This window comes from Ruditapes philippinarum, unplaced genomic scaffold, assembly GCF_026571515.1.
Source record: "Ruditapes philippinarum isolate M1 unplaced genomic scaffold, ASM2657151v2 ctg3854_1_1_1_1, whole genome shotgun sequence".
NCBI classification, from domain to species: domain Eukaryota; kingdom Metazoa; phylum Mollusca; class Bivalvia; order Venerida; family Veneridae; genus Ruditapes; species Ruditapes philippinarum.
In genome coordinates, this window is record NW_026864231.1 from 70,773 (window position 1) to 86,611 (window position 15,839).

The window sequence follows — 15,839 nt, forward strand, 5'->3', positions numbered from 1 at the left end:
TCTACTTCTTGACATGCATGCATGTATCTTTTTTTTACTGACGTCACAAAAAGTCGCGCAATCGACAAATTGAGCTTACATAATTATTATTACAGTAGAACACTTAATGGCTTTTTGTGAGACACACTTAAAGCAAAATAAAATCTTAATATAATATAGCTATTGAAGTATCTCAAAGGAATATTTTTTTTAATTTCACAATTTTTGCATGTGTTTAGATACGTACCGGTACAGTATCTTCCACCAGGTGCTAGTACGAACCCTTCACGACATTGACATTCGTAACTTCCGGGTAGATTGATACATTCTCCATTCAGACAAAGACCAGACTGTATGGAACACTCATCCACATCTGAAAACATAAAACACACATTAATTTAAAAAGTATTTTCCCCTTACTAATAGCACGGATTTATGTAATTAAGATCCTAGCTTCTAGACATTTATTAGGCGTCACTATAATAAGTGTATATAAATGCTTTTAATTATTTTTTTCCGAACATGTTTGTACTAGATCGGGTGCACCTAAATTCGAACATGTTCCTAACCAAATACATGTATTATATTTTTTATCTGATAATTTATTTAACTAATAATACCACAATAAGTTGATTAAAACGGCAGTCTCTCTCAAATTTGGCACATGTGGTATCAGAGATTTTATGTTACAGATATATTTATGGTGTCATAATTATGTATTCAAGTCTCATGCAGTGAATCAATATCCAAACTAATGAATCGGTATATAGAATTGCAAAACACGGATAGGCCTAATATTCTTTGTATACATGATACTTTATATAAATGTATATATCAAGCAAAAGGATATTTGAACATATGAGCCGCGTCACGACAAAACCAACATAGTGCGTTTGCGACCAGCATGGCTCCAGACCAGCCTGCGCATCCGCGCAGTCTGATCAGGATCCATTCTGTTCGCTTACAAACCCTATAACAAGTAGAGAAACTGATAGCGAACAGCATGGATCCTGATCAGACTGCGCGGATGCACAGGCTGGTCTGGATCCATGCTGGTCGCAAACCCATTATGTTGGTTTTGTCGTGACGCGGCTCATATGTACATGTACCTACCCAAGCATTCCGAACCATCATCGGATATTCGAAACCCCTCGTAACATTCACATCTGTAGGAATATGTTGTGTCGACACAGCGGCCATTCTTGCACAAGTTGGGAAACAACGAACACACTCTGGTCTGAGGTTCGGGTCTTTGGCAAAGTTTCACATGGGCTTCTGCACAACATAAACAAATGCACATAAGTGCAGTGGAATGTTAAAACTCAAGATAAAATGATCATTAAAATTTTACCTCTTAAGATAACCGAAAAACTTGTTACATAATTGAATGTTACTAAAGTTTCTTTTTTTCTTGTCAGCGACAATATATACTTCAGAGTTGTTGTAAACGTCTCCATTTATGATATACACAACTTTATACTGTACAGAGCCGATAGATTAGTACATTTATCATTAATTATGTTAAAGGCTCATTAGGCCTCAGATTCGCTATGTTTTGTTTGGTAATTTTGACAGCTTCGAAAAATACTCGTTGGCTATATAGATTACCTATTTTTCGCTTCTTTTGCTGTATAAATATAGAGTTTTATTTGTGAATGTAAATCAAAATACTACTTTGTTTACATTTTCCTACTTCTACAATACAATACTGCACAGTCAACATTATATACTTTCAGCCGTTGTATAACCTCCAAGACTCTATAAAATCATTTTCAAAATATTATTTAACACATATATATCAGACCTTTCCAAAGAAATAAAAGATTATTGACTTCTAAAGCATAATGTGCCTTTAACTTGGTGGTTCATATCAATAAGCAAGTGTATATTATGTTTGGCGTCATAAACTCTTATATATGTGCACGGTGTAAATAAACAAATGAATAAACTTTAAATATTTTGTGCACACATAGTCAGATCTACTTGTTAAATAAGTGAAAATGTGTCATATAAGATATTTCATAAAAAAACAACAAATTAAAATTTTAATTTGATGGAGATCAAACCTGAATTTTTCTCAGGGCATATCTGGCACCGTTCGTCATCACCCCAACCTTTGCCGGCACCACAACAACAGTCTGTCAGAGATTGTTGGGTTGACAAAGCGTTCGAACATCTGCCACTTATCACACGTGTGAAACAGTACTTCCGTCTCACAGCTAAAATAGATATAGAAAAATGAAAGGTCAGAAATGGCCGGGTTGCATCTGTATACTAAATATCACAAGGCTGTGATATTATGAAAATGTCCTACCATTGACCATAAATGTCGAAAATTTAAGTAAGCCAGTAAACAGGAAGTGGATGAGCGACATACCTGAAATGAAATCCCACAGTATGGGACCACGTGTATATACCAAATATCAAGAGGCTGTGATAAGTATATAAGAAGTTGCTGAGAAAACTGTTCTAAAATTTTCTACAATTCACCACAGACATATATAGTGGCTATGAATTCACCATTAATGTGGGAAATTTAACTAAGTCGGTAAACAGAAAGTGGATTAGCGACAGACCTGATATCGAATCCATCCCACCGTATGGGACCACGCGTCTATGCTGTATACCAACTTTTAAGAGGCTGTGATAAGTAGTTGCTGAGGAAACAGTTACGAAAATTTCCTACCATTGACATATATAAGATATATATGTATTATCACTTAGAATAGGTATTATCACTTGCATAATATAGACATACATTCTTTTACTGAAAACTCTACAAAGAAACTTGAAAAAGTGACTGGATTATTTACTGAACAGGAAGAATTTTTATGCTGAACCATTATACATTTTTAAAAAAATGGTCGCATGAAAATCAGATGAATCAATTCGTTTGGCCACAGCATCTGACAGAAACTGGAGAGAATTACAATAAGCTTTCAGTTTCCAGTTCAATCCACTTTATCACGATTTTGTATAAATTTTGTGTTTGATGTGTAATATTGTAGCTTGATAAAAAATAAATATGTTTAAACAAAACTGAAATCGGTTATCATTATTAGTTAATACATATCATGTAAGTGTTTTATTCTTGACAACCTCACTGTGGCTTACCTATACATGTTGTTTTATCTGGAGAGAGCTCGTACCCAGGTTCGCATGTGCAAAAATAGCTCCCTTCTGTGTTAGTACAATGACCAGCGCCGCAAATGTCTCTTTGTGTCAAACACTCATTTATATCTGCAAAAAAAGTTTGTGAATAATTGAAATGATGGAGAAAACGATTTCTAAAATGTTTACATCACTAGTAAAATTATATGAATGACGGTCTATAATTTCACTTTTTTTCGAATAATGTCACGTGACTAAATTATTAGTGGTATACATATCTACTTCCTGTGCACGCAAGAAATGATACAAGCTTGCAATGGATTAGGAGGAGCAGATGTTGTGCTCGCAATAAATGATACAGTGGTTGCGCGTTCCCTCTGTGGATACAGTACTCGTGTATCACATGGTTATAGGATTTGGCCAAGTGACCGACAAGACAATTACCATATTTAACCTAAAACAAACGTAAAATCCTGCATATTGGTCTTAATTTTCTTATTTATATATTCACCATATTTAAATATTTAATGTATATTTTCAACCGCAACATAACGGCCCTTTCAGTCAAACCTCGCTATTATGATAATAGCCAATATGTTCCGATTGTATATATATTTTAGAACTGGTGGCTTGAATTTTGTTGTACATTGCACAATTACCTTCGCATACACCAGTAATTCTGTTTAACGTCTGTCCGTCCTGACACTGGCAGGCGTACGAGCCGACTGTATTTATACAATTACCACTCGGACACAACCCAGGGATAGCTTTACATTCGTCTATATCTGTTTGTATTAAAAATAAAGAGAATACATGTACACATTGCGTGCATCTTATAAACATATGAGACGCGTCACGACAAAACCAACATAATGGGTTTGCGACCAGCATGGATCCAGACCAGCCTGCGCATCCGCGCAGTCTGATCAGGATCCATGCTGTTCGCTATCAGTTTAATATTTACTTGTTATAGGGTCTGTAAGCGAACAGCATGGATCCTGATCAGACTGCGCGGTTGTTTTTGTCGTGACTCGGCTTATATAAGAATTGTTATGTAAATTGGCATTTAGTCTACTTTGAACACATTTCACGACAAAAATGGAGAAACAATACGGCATTTACATACTGATAAAAAATAAACATGTAGTTGCTCGAAATTAAACAATTAATTGATGGCACTCTCAGTACTGTATTGAACATATCAATTAATCTGATATCAGTTCAATAAAAAATAACTATTTCAAGATTTCATTTTGACATAACAAATCATAACACTTTCCCTATTTATGTTAAATAATCATAAAATCGTAATAATATCAGCTCTTTTATAACTTTTATATTGATAAGTCAATTTGATTTAGGATATTTTAAGCTATATTATAAAGTCTTATATGTTAAATGATATACATGTATCTTGTAGCTCAATAAAACTAAGTAAGAGATTGTCTGAAATAATAATGACATAAAACAAAAGTAAGGCCAAACTGTCTCTAATTAAATGAAAGTAAGATGAAAAGATTCCACATTTCACAGCAAAACGTAGATTTCCCCAGTGCTATGTCTTGCTTGGGTTAGTGATGGCTTTAATAACCAACTAATAATCAGTCCTTTGTCACAAGTGTAGACACAACACAGGCCAGCCTGCATCCGCCGTGCAGTCTAAACAGCGTCTATTCGGTTATCTGACATATTGTGGCGGCAGTTACTTAAGGAGGTTTCTTAGATTCGGTGACATTGCTTACAGGTTTTACTGATTTTACGCTTATAACTACATTATCTACACATGGTTGTAATGTAACAACAGTAGTGGACGAATGGGTTCAGTTGAAATGTGGTCAGTGCTTGAACTTAGGAATCTGACACAGCAGACTTGACAGACTCACTAACTGTGAGTTGATATTGGGTTTATTCTGGTCTTTTTATTTTAATTTCCTTTCCATTTATTGCACTATTTTCTTCTATTATATCGCGCTGATATAGTAGTTAATCAGTTAACATGTAAAGACTCATGTATTTTGACCATTGGAATGTGTCATTTACTCTTAGACAAAACATTTGACAGTCGTTGACCTTTAATACAAATCTGATCAATCTTGACACTATTTGAGGACCATTTAATGAAATATTTGTTCAGGGATAACTTTCGCCAGGCGTATGAATACCTTTGACAGTGTACCGCATTTTATCACACTTCTGGGCGTGACTTGTATACAGCTTAGATATAATGTTTAATATAGAAAATATATATGATTAAAATATATGCTCATGATTAAGGACTTACAAATATTCTTTTTTTTTTTAAAAGTCAGGATGTTTAAAGCAAAATACATTTATTAAAATCTTCACACGATAAAAGAAACCGGATTTTAATTTAAAAGATATTAATGTAATGTTCACGGACCCTTTTATAGTACATACTTGACCAAAAAATAATACAAAGTCAAGACAAAAAATGAAATTTGCTCGAACATGAAAACATATATAATAGTTTTACAATGTAGTGTCTTTATCTCAATTTTAGTTTTATATCCTATTTTCCAGTTATTCCATTTGTTGTTAATTAAATCGTTGTGTCTGTGAACACATTCATTTTCATGAAATTTAAGGTCTGGTTGCTCCAATACAAGAGAGCCATTATGCAGTATAGTAAAACCAAACTTTACTGAAATGCAAAGGTTATGCCATCGTTACAACTGCTGGAAATGAATGTTAGCCATCTAACCTGACCTGTAGCTTTAAAGATCATGTGTGTTGTAATTGAGGTTGTATACCACACTTAAGTGAAATTATATAATTATATGTATATAATTATACTTATAAAACAATTTTCAAAAATCGAAGAATATGTAAAATATGTACTGCAAATATTTGTACATATTATATGTAATCATTAAAATATATTGAACAATTTGACTTAGACTTTAAAGAAAATGATTTTTATTACCTCCCTTTATTTACATGAAATGTTCTATTAATCGCAAACTTACCTTGACACGTGTTTTTCTGTATATTCAATATGTAACCTCTCTTACAAGGGTGCGGATTGGCTGGACATTGCTCACAGGGATCTCCCCATGCCATGCCGAGAGTGGAGCAACATAGATGTTTCGTACAGATGACGCCAGGAAGCGCACCTCGGCACATGTTGTTTGAGAGTTGAGTATAACATGGACCTGTTCTTAAATCTGAAATAAGACGTTTAGTAAGTAGGCATTCAGCAGAATTCGTTTGTATGTTTTTTCTCTGGTGTTAAAACGATTTTACCACATTTTGGTTATATCTCAGTGGGCGATCCACCTGACAGGCTTCCTGGATAATTAACCAGTATTTACCCATTTCTTCACAATAGCCTTCTAACATCACATGAGTCCGAGGTCAATTGTTACGTAGAAGTTATGCCTCGGTCAAGGATCGAACCAACGATCCCTGTTTTTTTTATCCGATGCCCTCCCTATTGAGTTAAGAAAAAAATCTAAAGGCTATCCAATATAAGTGGAAAATTTAAAATCAAAATAAGCGAATGTGAACGTTTGCAGTTGCTAACGTAGAAAATAATTATGTAGTCAATGACTGTCGGACCTTTACAGTCCGACTCCGCGACGAGTTATCGGAAATGGCCGAAAAAGGTCCGATAGGAACTCGCAAAATAATTGTTCAGTTTGTTGATGGTTTGTATACCTACCGTTGTCACATGATCCGCCGGAGAAACCGGAAGGACATCTGCAGAGGTTTCGTGCCACACATACGCCACCGTTCTTACACGGTGGATTACATAAAGACGATGTTCCTACAAGAAATTACACGATGTATTTTCTACGAATATGTGCATATAGAATATAAACGGTTTACAATAAATGGTAGTTGATTTTGCAAGACTAGTACAACTTTTTTCATTCAATTCATAGGCGAATAAATAATAATTGATACATTCCTAAATAACATATTCCTTTGCAATAATGATAATATCTTATTCCCAATGAGACTTTGAAAATGAAATATATATCAAGTCATGCACTGTATGAATGATTGTGTTTCTGTGGAAAGACAATTGTTGCAGGTGTCAAACATTACCTCCTCCCGACGTCTTAGAGCCACAATACGGAGATATCTGACCAGTTCCGCATAAACACATGCCCGGCCTCATACATATACCTCCGCTACCACATCCCGCAACACATATTGCTGAAACACGAGATAAACGTGCATTTTATCAATTTTGTCCGCGGATTGTGATTTAGACAAATAGTCACAGTAACATACCTAAGATGCAGTTCAAATTATATCGGCGGAGGATTACTTTACTAGTTAGATTGACTTATTGTAGAAATATAAATTTGGAACAGTCAGAATGTAAATTCAGCTGCAAAATAAAGCGTACAGTACATGAACAAAATAGTGGCAAATTTGGTATCAACATTTGCAGAAAAGTATTGACCATATAATGAAATATACCCAACATTTCGCTTTATTTAATGTCATGCAGAAAAGTATTGACCATATAATGAAATATACCCAATATTTCGCTTTATTTAATGTCATGCAGAAAAGTATTGACCATATATTGAAATATACCCAATATTTCGCTTTATTTAATGTAAACTATTCTTTCTTTATACAATTCTGCAAATTTTGTTACAAATATGCCCAATATTTTGGTTTAATAAGTGTATAAAATTTCTCTGTAACCAAGAAATTAACCTTACTATCACTATGTGTTACTAAAATATAATTATGCATACTGTATTTGCATGTTACATGTATATTGTGAAGATACAACTCGATTAATAACGTCTTGATAAACTAGCGCGAATCATCAAAACGCGCAATGATGGCGCTTATTTGACGCTATACATAAATTGCTGACTTTACATTACACTAGAATCAGAACGATATGCAGTCTGTTTTAAAGAAAAATTGGCAACAATTTATCATTCAGTGTTTACTTTGGGAGGTAAATTTGTTTGAATGAAACCAGAATTTATAATGTAAACGAAATTACGATGATTCAGACGAAATTAATCGGTTACCTGAATCAGAGCTAACTTATCATCTTTTAACATGATTTCCACTATGTTTTATTAATGATTTCCAAAATCTAAAATCATTATAAGATATCAATACACGAAATTACCGCTGTGTTTCCAAAAAAAAGCCCCGGTCCATTATCCAGCTATTCTATTAAAAAACTGATTTTTATGTAAGTTTTCACAAATACTCTGTCAGTATAAGTCTTTGGATGAAATTATCAAGACAGAGTAATTGTTTTAAGTAAGTCCATCTTTTGTTATGACACTTGTATTAGAAGTTGGTAAGTAATATATGGTATCAGTACAGAAAAGTCTGATATGGTGCCAGTATTGGTTAGTTTGAAAAGGTACCAGTATTGATTGTTTCGATATGGTACCAGTATTGTTAATTTAAATATAGAATCTGTATATAATGTACCAGTATTTGTAAACATGGTATGGTATCAGGTCTGATAAGTCTGATATAGTATCAGTATTGGTAATTATGATACGGTAACAGTATTTATAAGTATAATTATGTACAAGCTTTTGCAAGTCTGGTATGGTATCAGTATTGGTAATTCTGAAAAGGTACCAGCAATGATCTGTCTCATATAGTGCCAGTATTGTTATGTCTGATATAGTACTAGTATCAGTATAAGTAAGTCTGATATAGTACTAGCACCAGTATTGGTAAGTCTGAAAAGGTACTAGCAATGATCTGTCTCATATAGTAACAGTATTGTTATGTCTGATATAGTACTAGTATCAGTATCAGTAAGTCTGATATAAAACTAGTACCAGTATTGGTAAGTCTGATATAGTACTAGTACCAGTATTGGTAAGTCTGAAAAGGCACTAGCATTGATATGTCTCATATAGTACTAGTATCAGTATCAGTAAGTCTGATATAAAACTAGTACCAGTATTGGTAAGTCTGATATAAAACTAGTACCAGTATTGGTAAGTCTGATATAAAACTAGTACCAGTATTGGTAAGTCTGATATAGTACTAGCACCAGTATTGGTAAGTCTGATAGAGTACCAGTATTGGTAAGTCTGATATAGTACTAGTACCAGTATTGGTAAGTCTGATAGAGTACCAGTACCAGTATTGGTAAGTCTGATATAGTACTAGTACCAGTATTGGTAAGTCTGAAAAGGCACTAGCATTGATATGTCTTATATAGTACAAGTATTGGTAAGTCTGATATAGTACTAGCACCAGTATTGGTAAGTCTGATAGAGTACCAGTATTGGTAAGTCTGATATAGTACTAGTACCAGTATCGGTAAGTCTGATATAGCACTAGTACCAGTATTGGTAAGTCTGATATAGCACTAGTACCACTATTGTTGAGTCTGAAAAGGTACTAGCATTGATATGTCTCATAAAGTACCAGTATTGGTTAGTCTGATATTGTGCTAGTACAAGTATTGGTAAGTCTGATATTGTGCTAGTACAAGTACTGGTAAGTCTGATATAGTACTAGCACCAGTATTGGTAAATCTGTTTGCACTAGTACCAATATTGGAAAGTAAGACGTATTTTTTCCGGGGTCATTTTGAGGTAATTTTCGACGCATTTCTAGATAATTTTTTTTTTCGATGTATGTTTTTTTGTACTTAATTTTTTGTGTCAATCTCGACGTAATGTTTTATTATTCACGCTGCTGCAATTCTTTGTCAATATAAGTTAATTGATCAGTAAAGCAGATTTCCGTATACTTGGGAAATGAAGATCTATCTTTATCTTAATTTCCAACATGATTACGAAAAAGCCTATTATAGAGATAATTAAAAGACTTACGAACTATACACCTCCTACCGCCCGGATGTGCCGACCATCCCCTACAACACTGTCGACTTCTACTGCCTCCACAGACATTCGACCTAAAATGTTAATATGAATAATGACTTATACGATATAAAGCCTTGTGTGCCGTCTAAGGGACATTTACAAATTACAAATGAATCTGAAAAAAGACCAACCCAATTGGATTCAAACTCCCAACCAACGGCGGTAAAGAACTGCCCTCTAGACAACTGAGCTAAATAATCGATACCCTGACGCAGTTGTCAGAGGTTGCATCTATGAATGCGCTATTAAAATAATTATTTGTGCCTGTTTAGGACATATCTAAATAAATATCTATTGTAATGAAGTCTACCAAGAACGCTATAAACTCAACAATTCATACACAAAAGAAAAAGTTCCTACATTGCATTTCCTTCTGGATGTTTCCTATTCTCAGGTGAGCAAAATATCAAAATGCCGATTGTTGATAGTTACATATGAAATAAAAACATATGCTATCTGATTTCTAATTTATACGAGTATTAATGATATGGAGATTTATTTTGTAATTATGTCGTAATTGAGCATTCATATAGATGCTTCATTCACATAGATTCATATAGATGCTTTACGTATACACCACGGATTTATATTATAATTAAGATATGTGTTTAAACATATCAATTATTACCTTCCCCGGTCATCATTTTGAGGGTAATAACTAAAAAAAACATGTGCTTTTTATAACATAATTTTTTTGTTTGTTCGCAGCTAAATGGCATCGATCTATATTTTTACTTGAACGGATATTATTGATATTGAGCATAATTATGCAACAGATCAAGACGGCGACATAAAAAGATTATAACCCGATAATATGTATTTATTTTCATTATCTATTTTTTTTATATTTATTTTGTTTGTTCACATTCTGAATCTAATGCTTTTGAAAAAGTTCATGCTTAGAGGTATCTTCACATTGATGTATTAAAGACGTTTAGGAATTGAAAAATAAATTCTAGATACATAGATGTATAACTTTGGACGAAATTCAATTTCAAATGCAACTTTATTAAGACGTCAAACCAAATAGTAAGAAAGAAGTTAAAATCATTGATTTTTTTTGATTAACTCTTTTCTCAGGTATCATTATCCGGTTATCGTCTGCTGGGATATGGAAAGATATGAAGTTAGTTTTAGATTTTCATTTATCGCCGAGCATGCAAAAAACAGAAGATCCTAAGTCTAGCAGACAGGAAATTGACGAAATGTTTGTTTATCCACTTTCAAACTGATAATATAAATAAAATGTCTTAAAACTAGAAACATTTAACTCTTTGCATTAAATATAGGAAAAAAATATTTCCTGTTCTGTAAAAAACGAATTGATTTTAGATGAAGAGAAATAATGGCGTCTAAAAAAACTATACGATAATTAAACACTCGTTTTTTCTGCATTTTGAAATGCTTAGGCATTGGTTATAAATCTTGCTTATAATTGACATCTACTGCAAAATAATGGAAGTATCCCGAAAAGCAAGAGCTGAATAAGTTTTCATAGAACGGAGAAAAGTCAGTGCAATACATTTTTTTTCTCTTTTTTTTTTTTTTTTTTTTTTTTTTGCAAAATAGCAGTTAAAAGCCCTAATGGTTTATGTGTTATGAATGGGAGCAAATCACACATGATTTATTGTATGAGACAGATAAAAAATAAGTCTTAATGTGCAATAAAATAAGCGCTCATAGTATATGAGTTGGAAGCTCTGTCAATCAGTCGGTAGATATAAATGTAAGAAGTAAGTTAGTTAGTATTAATGCATTATTCAGCGAAACCATGTGGGACTCAATCTGCAATAGTCGGATGATATAGATTTGAGCCGCGTCACGACAAAACCAACATAATGGGTTTGCGACCAGCATGGATCCAGACCAGCCTGCGCATCTGCGCAGTCTGATCAGGATCCATGATGTTCGCTTACAAACCCTATAATAAGTAGAGAAACTGATAGCGAACAGCATGGATCCTGATCAGACTGCAGGCTGGTCTGGATCCATACTGGTCGCAAACCCATTATGTTGGTTTTGTCGTGACGCGGCTCATTTAAATATATTAAAACTTGATTTTCTACATATTTAATGCGATCGGGAGTCACTGAGAATACCTGAAAGACTGACCAAAATCATGCAAGTGGTTGAAGTGGAACGGTAATATATCGACAGCATACTGAAATTTTAAAAGAAAATGTATTCTCTTTTTCGTGGAGGCAAAATAGCTTTTTCTTTGCAGTAGTATGAGTATAGTAATGAGTTATTGTTCCATGTATTGCTCTGAGGCATTTTAATACAATGATATAATTCTTAATATATTACCATATAAAAATGTCAGTGTGCCGATCGCAATATAATATTGTAAGGAAAGCATTTTTTAAAGTTTCCTTTTTTATAGAAAGTTCCCTATCGGTTTAGTTAAATTGTTAATTACAAGGAACATATTCTATTTGTGTTGTTGGTTTAAGTCTCAAGGATATGAGAAAACCTTGGGCACCCTTCTTTGCAGAGTGAGCACCAGTGTAATATTGTATACTAAATAGATAGCTTTATTACGTCAAACATAAAAAAAATGTTTATAGTTATTATACTTATTTAAGCTCGATTCTTATTTCAGCTCGATTCTGAAACTTAAATCGACCACTTTCGAGTCGGCTTGTTGGAACTAACCAGCACTGATGTCATATGAGAAATCATAGTTGTGACCCAAGTAGGGATCGAACTCATGTTACCTGGGTTCAGTGGCATATACTTTAACCACTAGGCCATGGTTCCCCTTCTAAACATTTATTGAAGCCTTTGGATGGAATTTAACCCATTGTCATGAGATTTACTGAACGATAGTAAAATAAAACATAAAACAAAATTGACTATGGACGCTAAAGTATAAGAATATGTCTCAATATAAATAAGTTGGAAATAAAACTAAATATGAGACGTTTACAACGGAATTACTTACCCTGTCAGAGAGGATCCGTCGTTCTGATACTGTCGTAGCCGCCGTCGTCGGGCGTCCGATTGTCCGTTGAAGAGTATAAATACCAAAAACACTGTACATAGAATCTTTATACAGAAATGGAATGCCATCTTAGTTGAAAATTTTAATACTTTTATCACAGAATTGTTTTATGGTAAAAGCGGAATCTCCTGGTAATAGTGATATGTTGTTGTTGTTGTTTTTATATGAGATACTGAATGGTTCACATGTTTCATAACCCAAAGTTGCTAAAATTTGAGAGTTTTGGAAATATCATTTGCTATCAATTATACTAATATAATTTATCTGTTTCACTGCATTAAAGAAATGGTTTAACATTCGTTAAAATAGTTTCATAGAAACATAGAATTATTTGGTTAAGAGATTTATTAGATATGATTAGATCTTTCTCTTATCTTTCAAGACTAGACGTGGAGGGGAGGGGGGGGGAGGGGGGAGATGTGTAATATTACTTGTGTAAGAAGATGTATTGGGAATACCCTTTAAAATGACACGAAGTGTGTTGTTTACTTTTTAGTTGTTTTTTTTTACATCTTCCCGGAGAAGGTTTTACTCAAATCTTCAAGGGAATGACTATACCATAGTATTTGTTGATTTGTGGGTATCAATGGCCACATAGCCACAAAAAAGCTAGTGGTGGTCTAGCGTATATTTACAATGTAGTGAATTCGTATAGGTTCAAGCACTAGTACGGGGTGGGGACTGGGATGGGTTTTTTAACCTTCGGTGATATGACAGCACAATCGAGTCTAGACTGATCTACTTCAATAGGAGCTGTGCGTGACTTTCAAATTCGACTTGCTTGAAATGTATTGAAAATTTCATGCTAATATTTGAGCCGTGTCACGACAAAACCAACATAATGGGTTTGCGACCAGCATGGATCCAGACCAGCCTGCGCATCCGCGCAGTCTGATCAGGATCCATGCTGTTCGCTATCAGTTTCTCGACTTGTAAAAGGGTTGGTAAGCGAACAGCATGGATCCTGATTAGACTGCGCGGATGCGCAGGCTGGTCTGGATCCATGCTGGTCGCAAACCCATTATGTTGGTTTTGTCGTGACACGGCTCATTTGTAATCATAGATATATTGGTATAAATCAAATACAAAAAAAAACAGCAACACGATAACTGAGGTATCAACCAGTAGTATTAATGCTTAAAGCATCTTATATTTGTTTGAACAAACTTCATAACAAATTGCCATATCAGTCGACGGATTTATTTACGAAACTTACAGATGCCAATAGATAATATGATTGAATGTTAAGCGCGAAGGAAACGTGAAATAAATTGAGTTACGAAACACGTGAAACAGACAATAACTGTACCTTTAAAAGTTTCGTCTATTAGAAAGCCATTGGCAGGAATGCGTTTATAATGAAGAAATGCATGGGCCTATCAAAACCGTTAAAAGTTTTTGCATTCTTCTATTAAATTTGACTTAGTTTTTGCAACTTTGCCATCTGCAAGAGTATTTAACGCTGCACAAAAATCCACATTCCTTCATCAGTTAATTATGTTTATATATCCGAAAATATTTTCTCAGAATAGAACTGATTGATACGTTTTTACTCTGTTGTATTTTTTTTACGTTCACACGGAAATACTGTTATATACTCAAGTCCATTCATCTACGCATAAATCCATTCAAATTTTCACAACAACTCACAACGTTGTACACTTTCCTCCCATATTCCTAGTTAAGAACTCACAAAACAAAACTTTTCCCCGCAGATTTTCATTCCACTAACACAATGTGATAACACAAACAAAAAATAACTAAATCTTTCAAAACCTTAAACTAAATCATGCATTTTTTGCTTTCATAAACTTCATTCTACCGTCCATGGTTTTGCTTACATTATACAGTGTACGTATCAAGACGTGATGGTATGTCATTCATACTGTGCTGATAAGCATTAGGCTGAGATATGGCAAGTATAAACATTATCTCGAGTTACTCAACTTCCAGCTGGGTAATCATCAACAAGTTTCTTATAATTTATTTTCATTTACTCTCTCCCTCTGTTTAGAATATTGGCCAGAATCCACTGTGTAAATTGAACACTATAAAAATTATCTCAATATTTTAAAGGAACTTTATCATATATGTAGGGATAAAGGTGAAATTATCATATCATATTAGACTTTGCCGACTACATAGATATTAAAAGAATGTGTAGATTTTCAGATACTCTTTTATTGCAATTGTAGTGGCTGATTTTTTACATTGATTTAATCAGTCCAAGAACTTGTTCCTTCTTGTGCAACTGATTAATGCATTGGCTTAAAAATATTGAATCTAGGTACATGTATTTAAATATCTTTATCGTCATTTTGTATTTTAGCATCGCTGAGTGTATAATCGTACATTTAATAAAAATGCAATTTCATCGTATATTTACATAGTTTATTAATATTAAAGCGACTTTATCGTATATTTTAAATACACTGTAACAGCCCCTATCGAATACATTTTGAATTGGCATATTTTGTTTTTCAAGTGACTTTATCGTAAATGTACGAAATTTATGAAATCCCTATTGCATACTTGAATTTAGATATTTCTATTACATATTGCTATCAAAGAACAGGTATTGTATAAAGCAGCTATCGTACATATTACATTTAAGCAAATACTGTTGTATATTGTATTTAAGTGACTCTATCGTATATTTGTATAAATGAATTGTTATTGTATATTTATACAATAAATTACCTTATATTTGTATTCAAATCAAGTACCACTTTATTAGAAATCACTTTCATAGCATATCTATTGAAATACCTCTTTTGTATATCTTTGTTCAAGATACTTAATTAAATATCTCCCATATCGTATACTAAACAGCTGATATATAACAGATAAACTAGGCTCATCGGATTAAGTGAACGAGT

The 15,839-nt window shown here is 33.5% G+C and overlaps 1 protein-coding gene across 1 annotated transcript in view; it reads right to left on the minus strand.

The window, feature by feature from the left end:
• The window catches only part of LOC132724931 (fibrillin-2-like), a gene marked incomplete at its 3' end in the record, with an annotated part of 85,709 nt that extends 70,762 nt beyond the window's left edge, over positions 1-14,947 (minus strand). Inside the window, 11 exon segments of the mRNA XM_060709918.1 lie at positions 227-352; positions 1,093-1,254; positions 2,046-2,198; positions 3,094-3,219; positions 3,750-3,875; positions 6,078-6,275; positions 6,773-6,877; positions 7,162-7,272; positions 9,906-9,988; positions 12,901-13,132; positions 14,270-14,947. Coding sequence (XP_060565901.1) covers positions 227-352; positions 1,093-1,254; positions 2,046-2,198; positions 3,094-3,219; positions 3,750-3,875; positions 6,078-6,275; positions 6,773-6,877; positions 7,162-7,272; positions 9,906-9,988; positions 12,901-13,028 — 1,318 coding nt within the window.
• Positions 14,948-15,839: the final 892 nt, after the last annotated feature.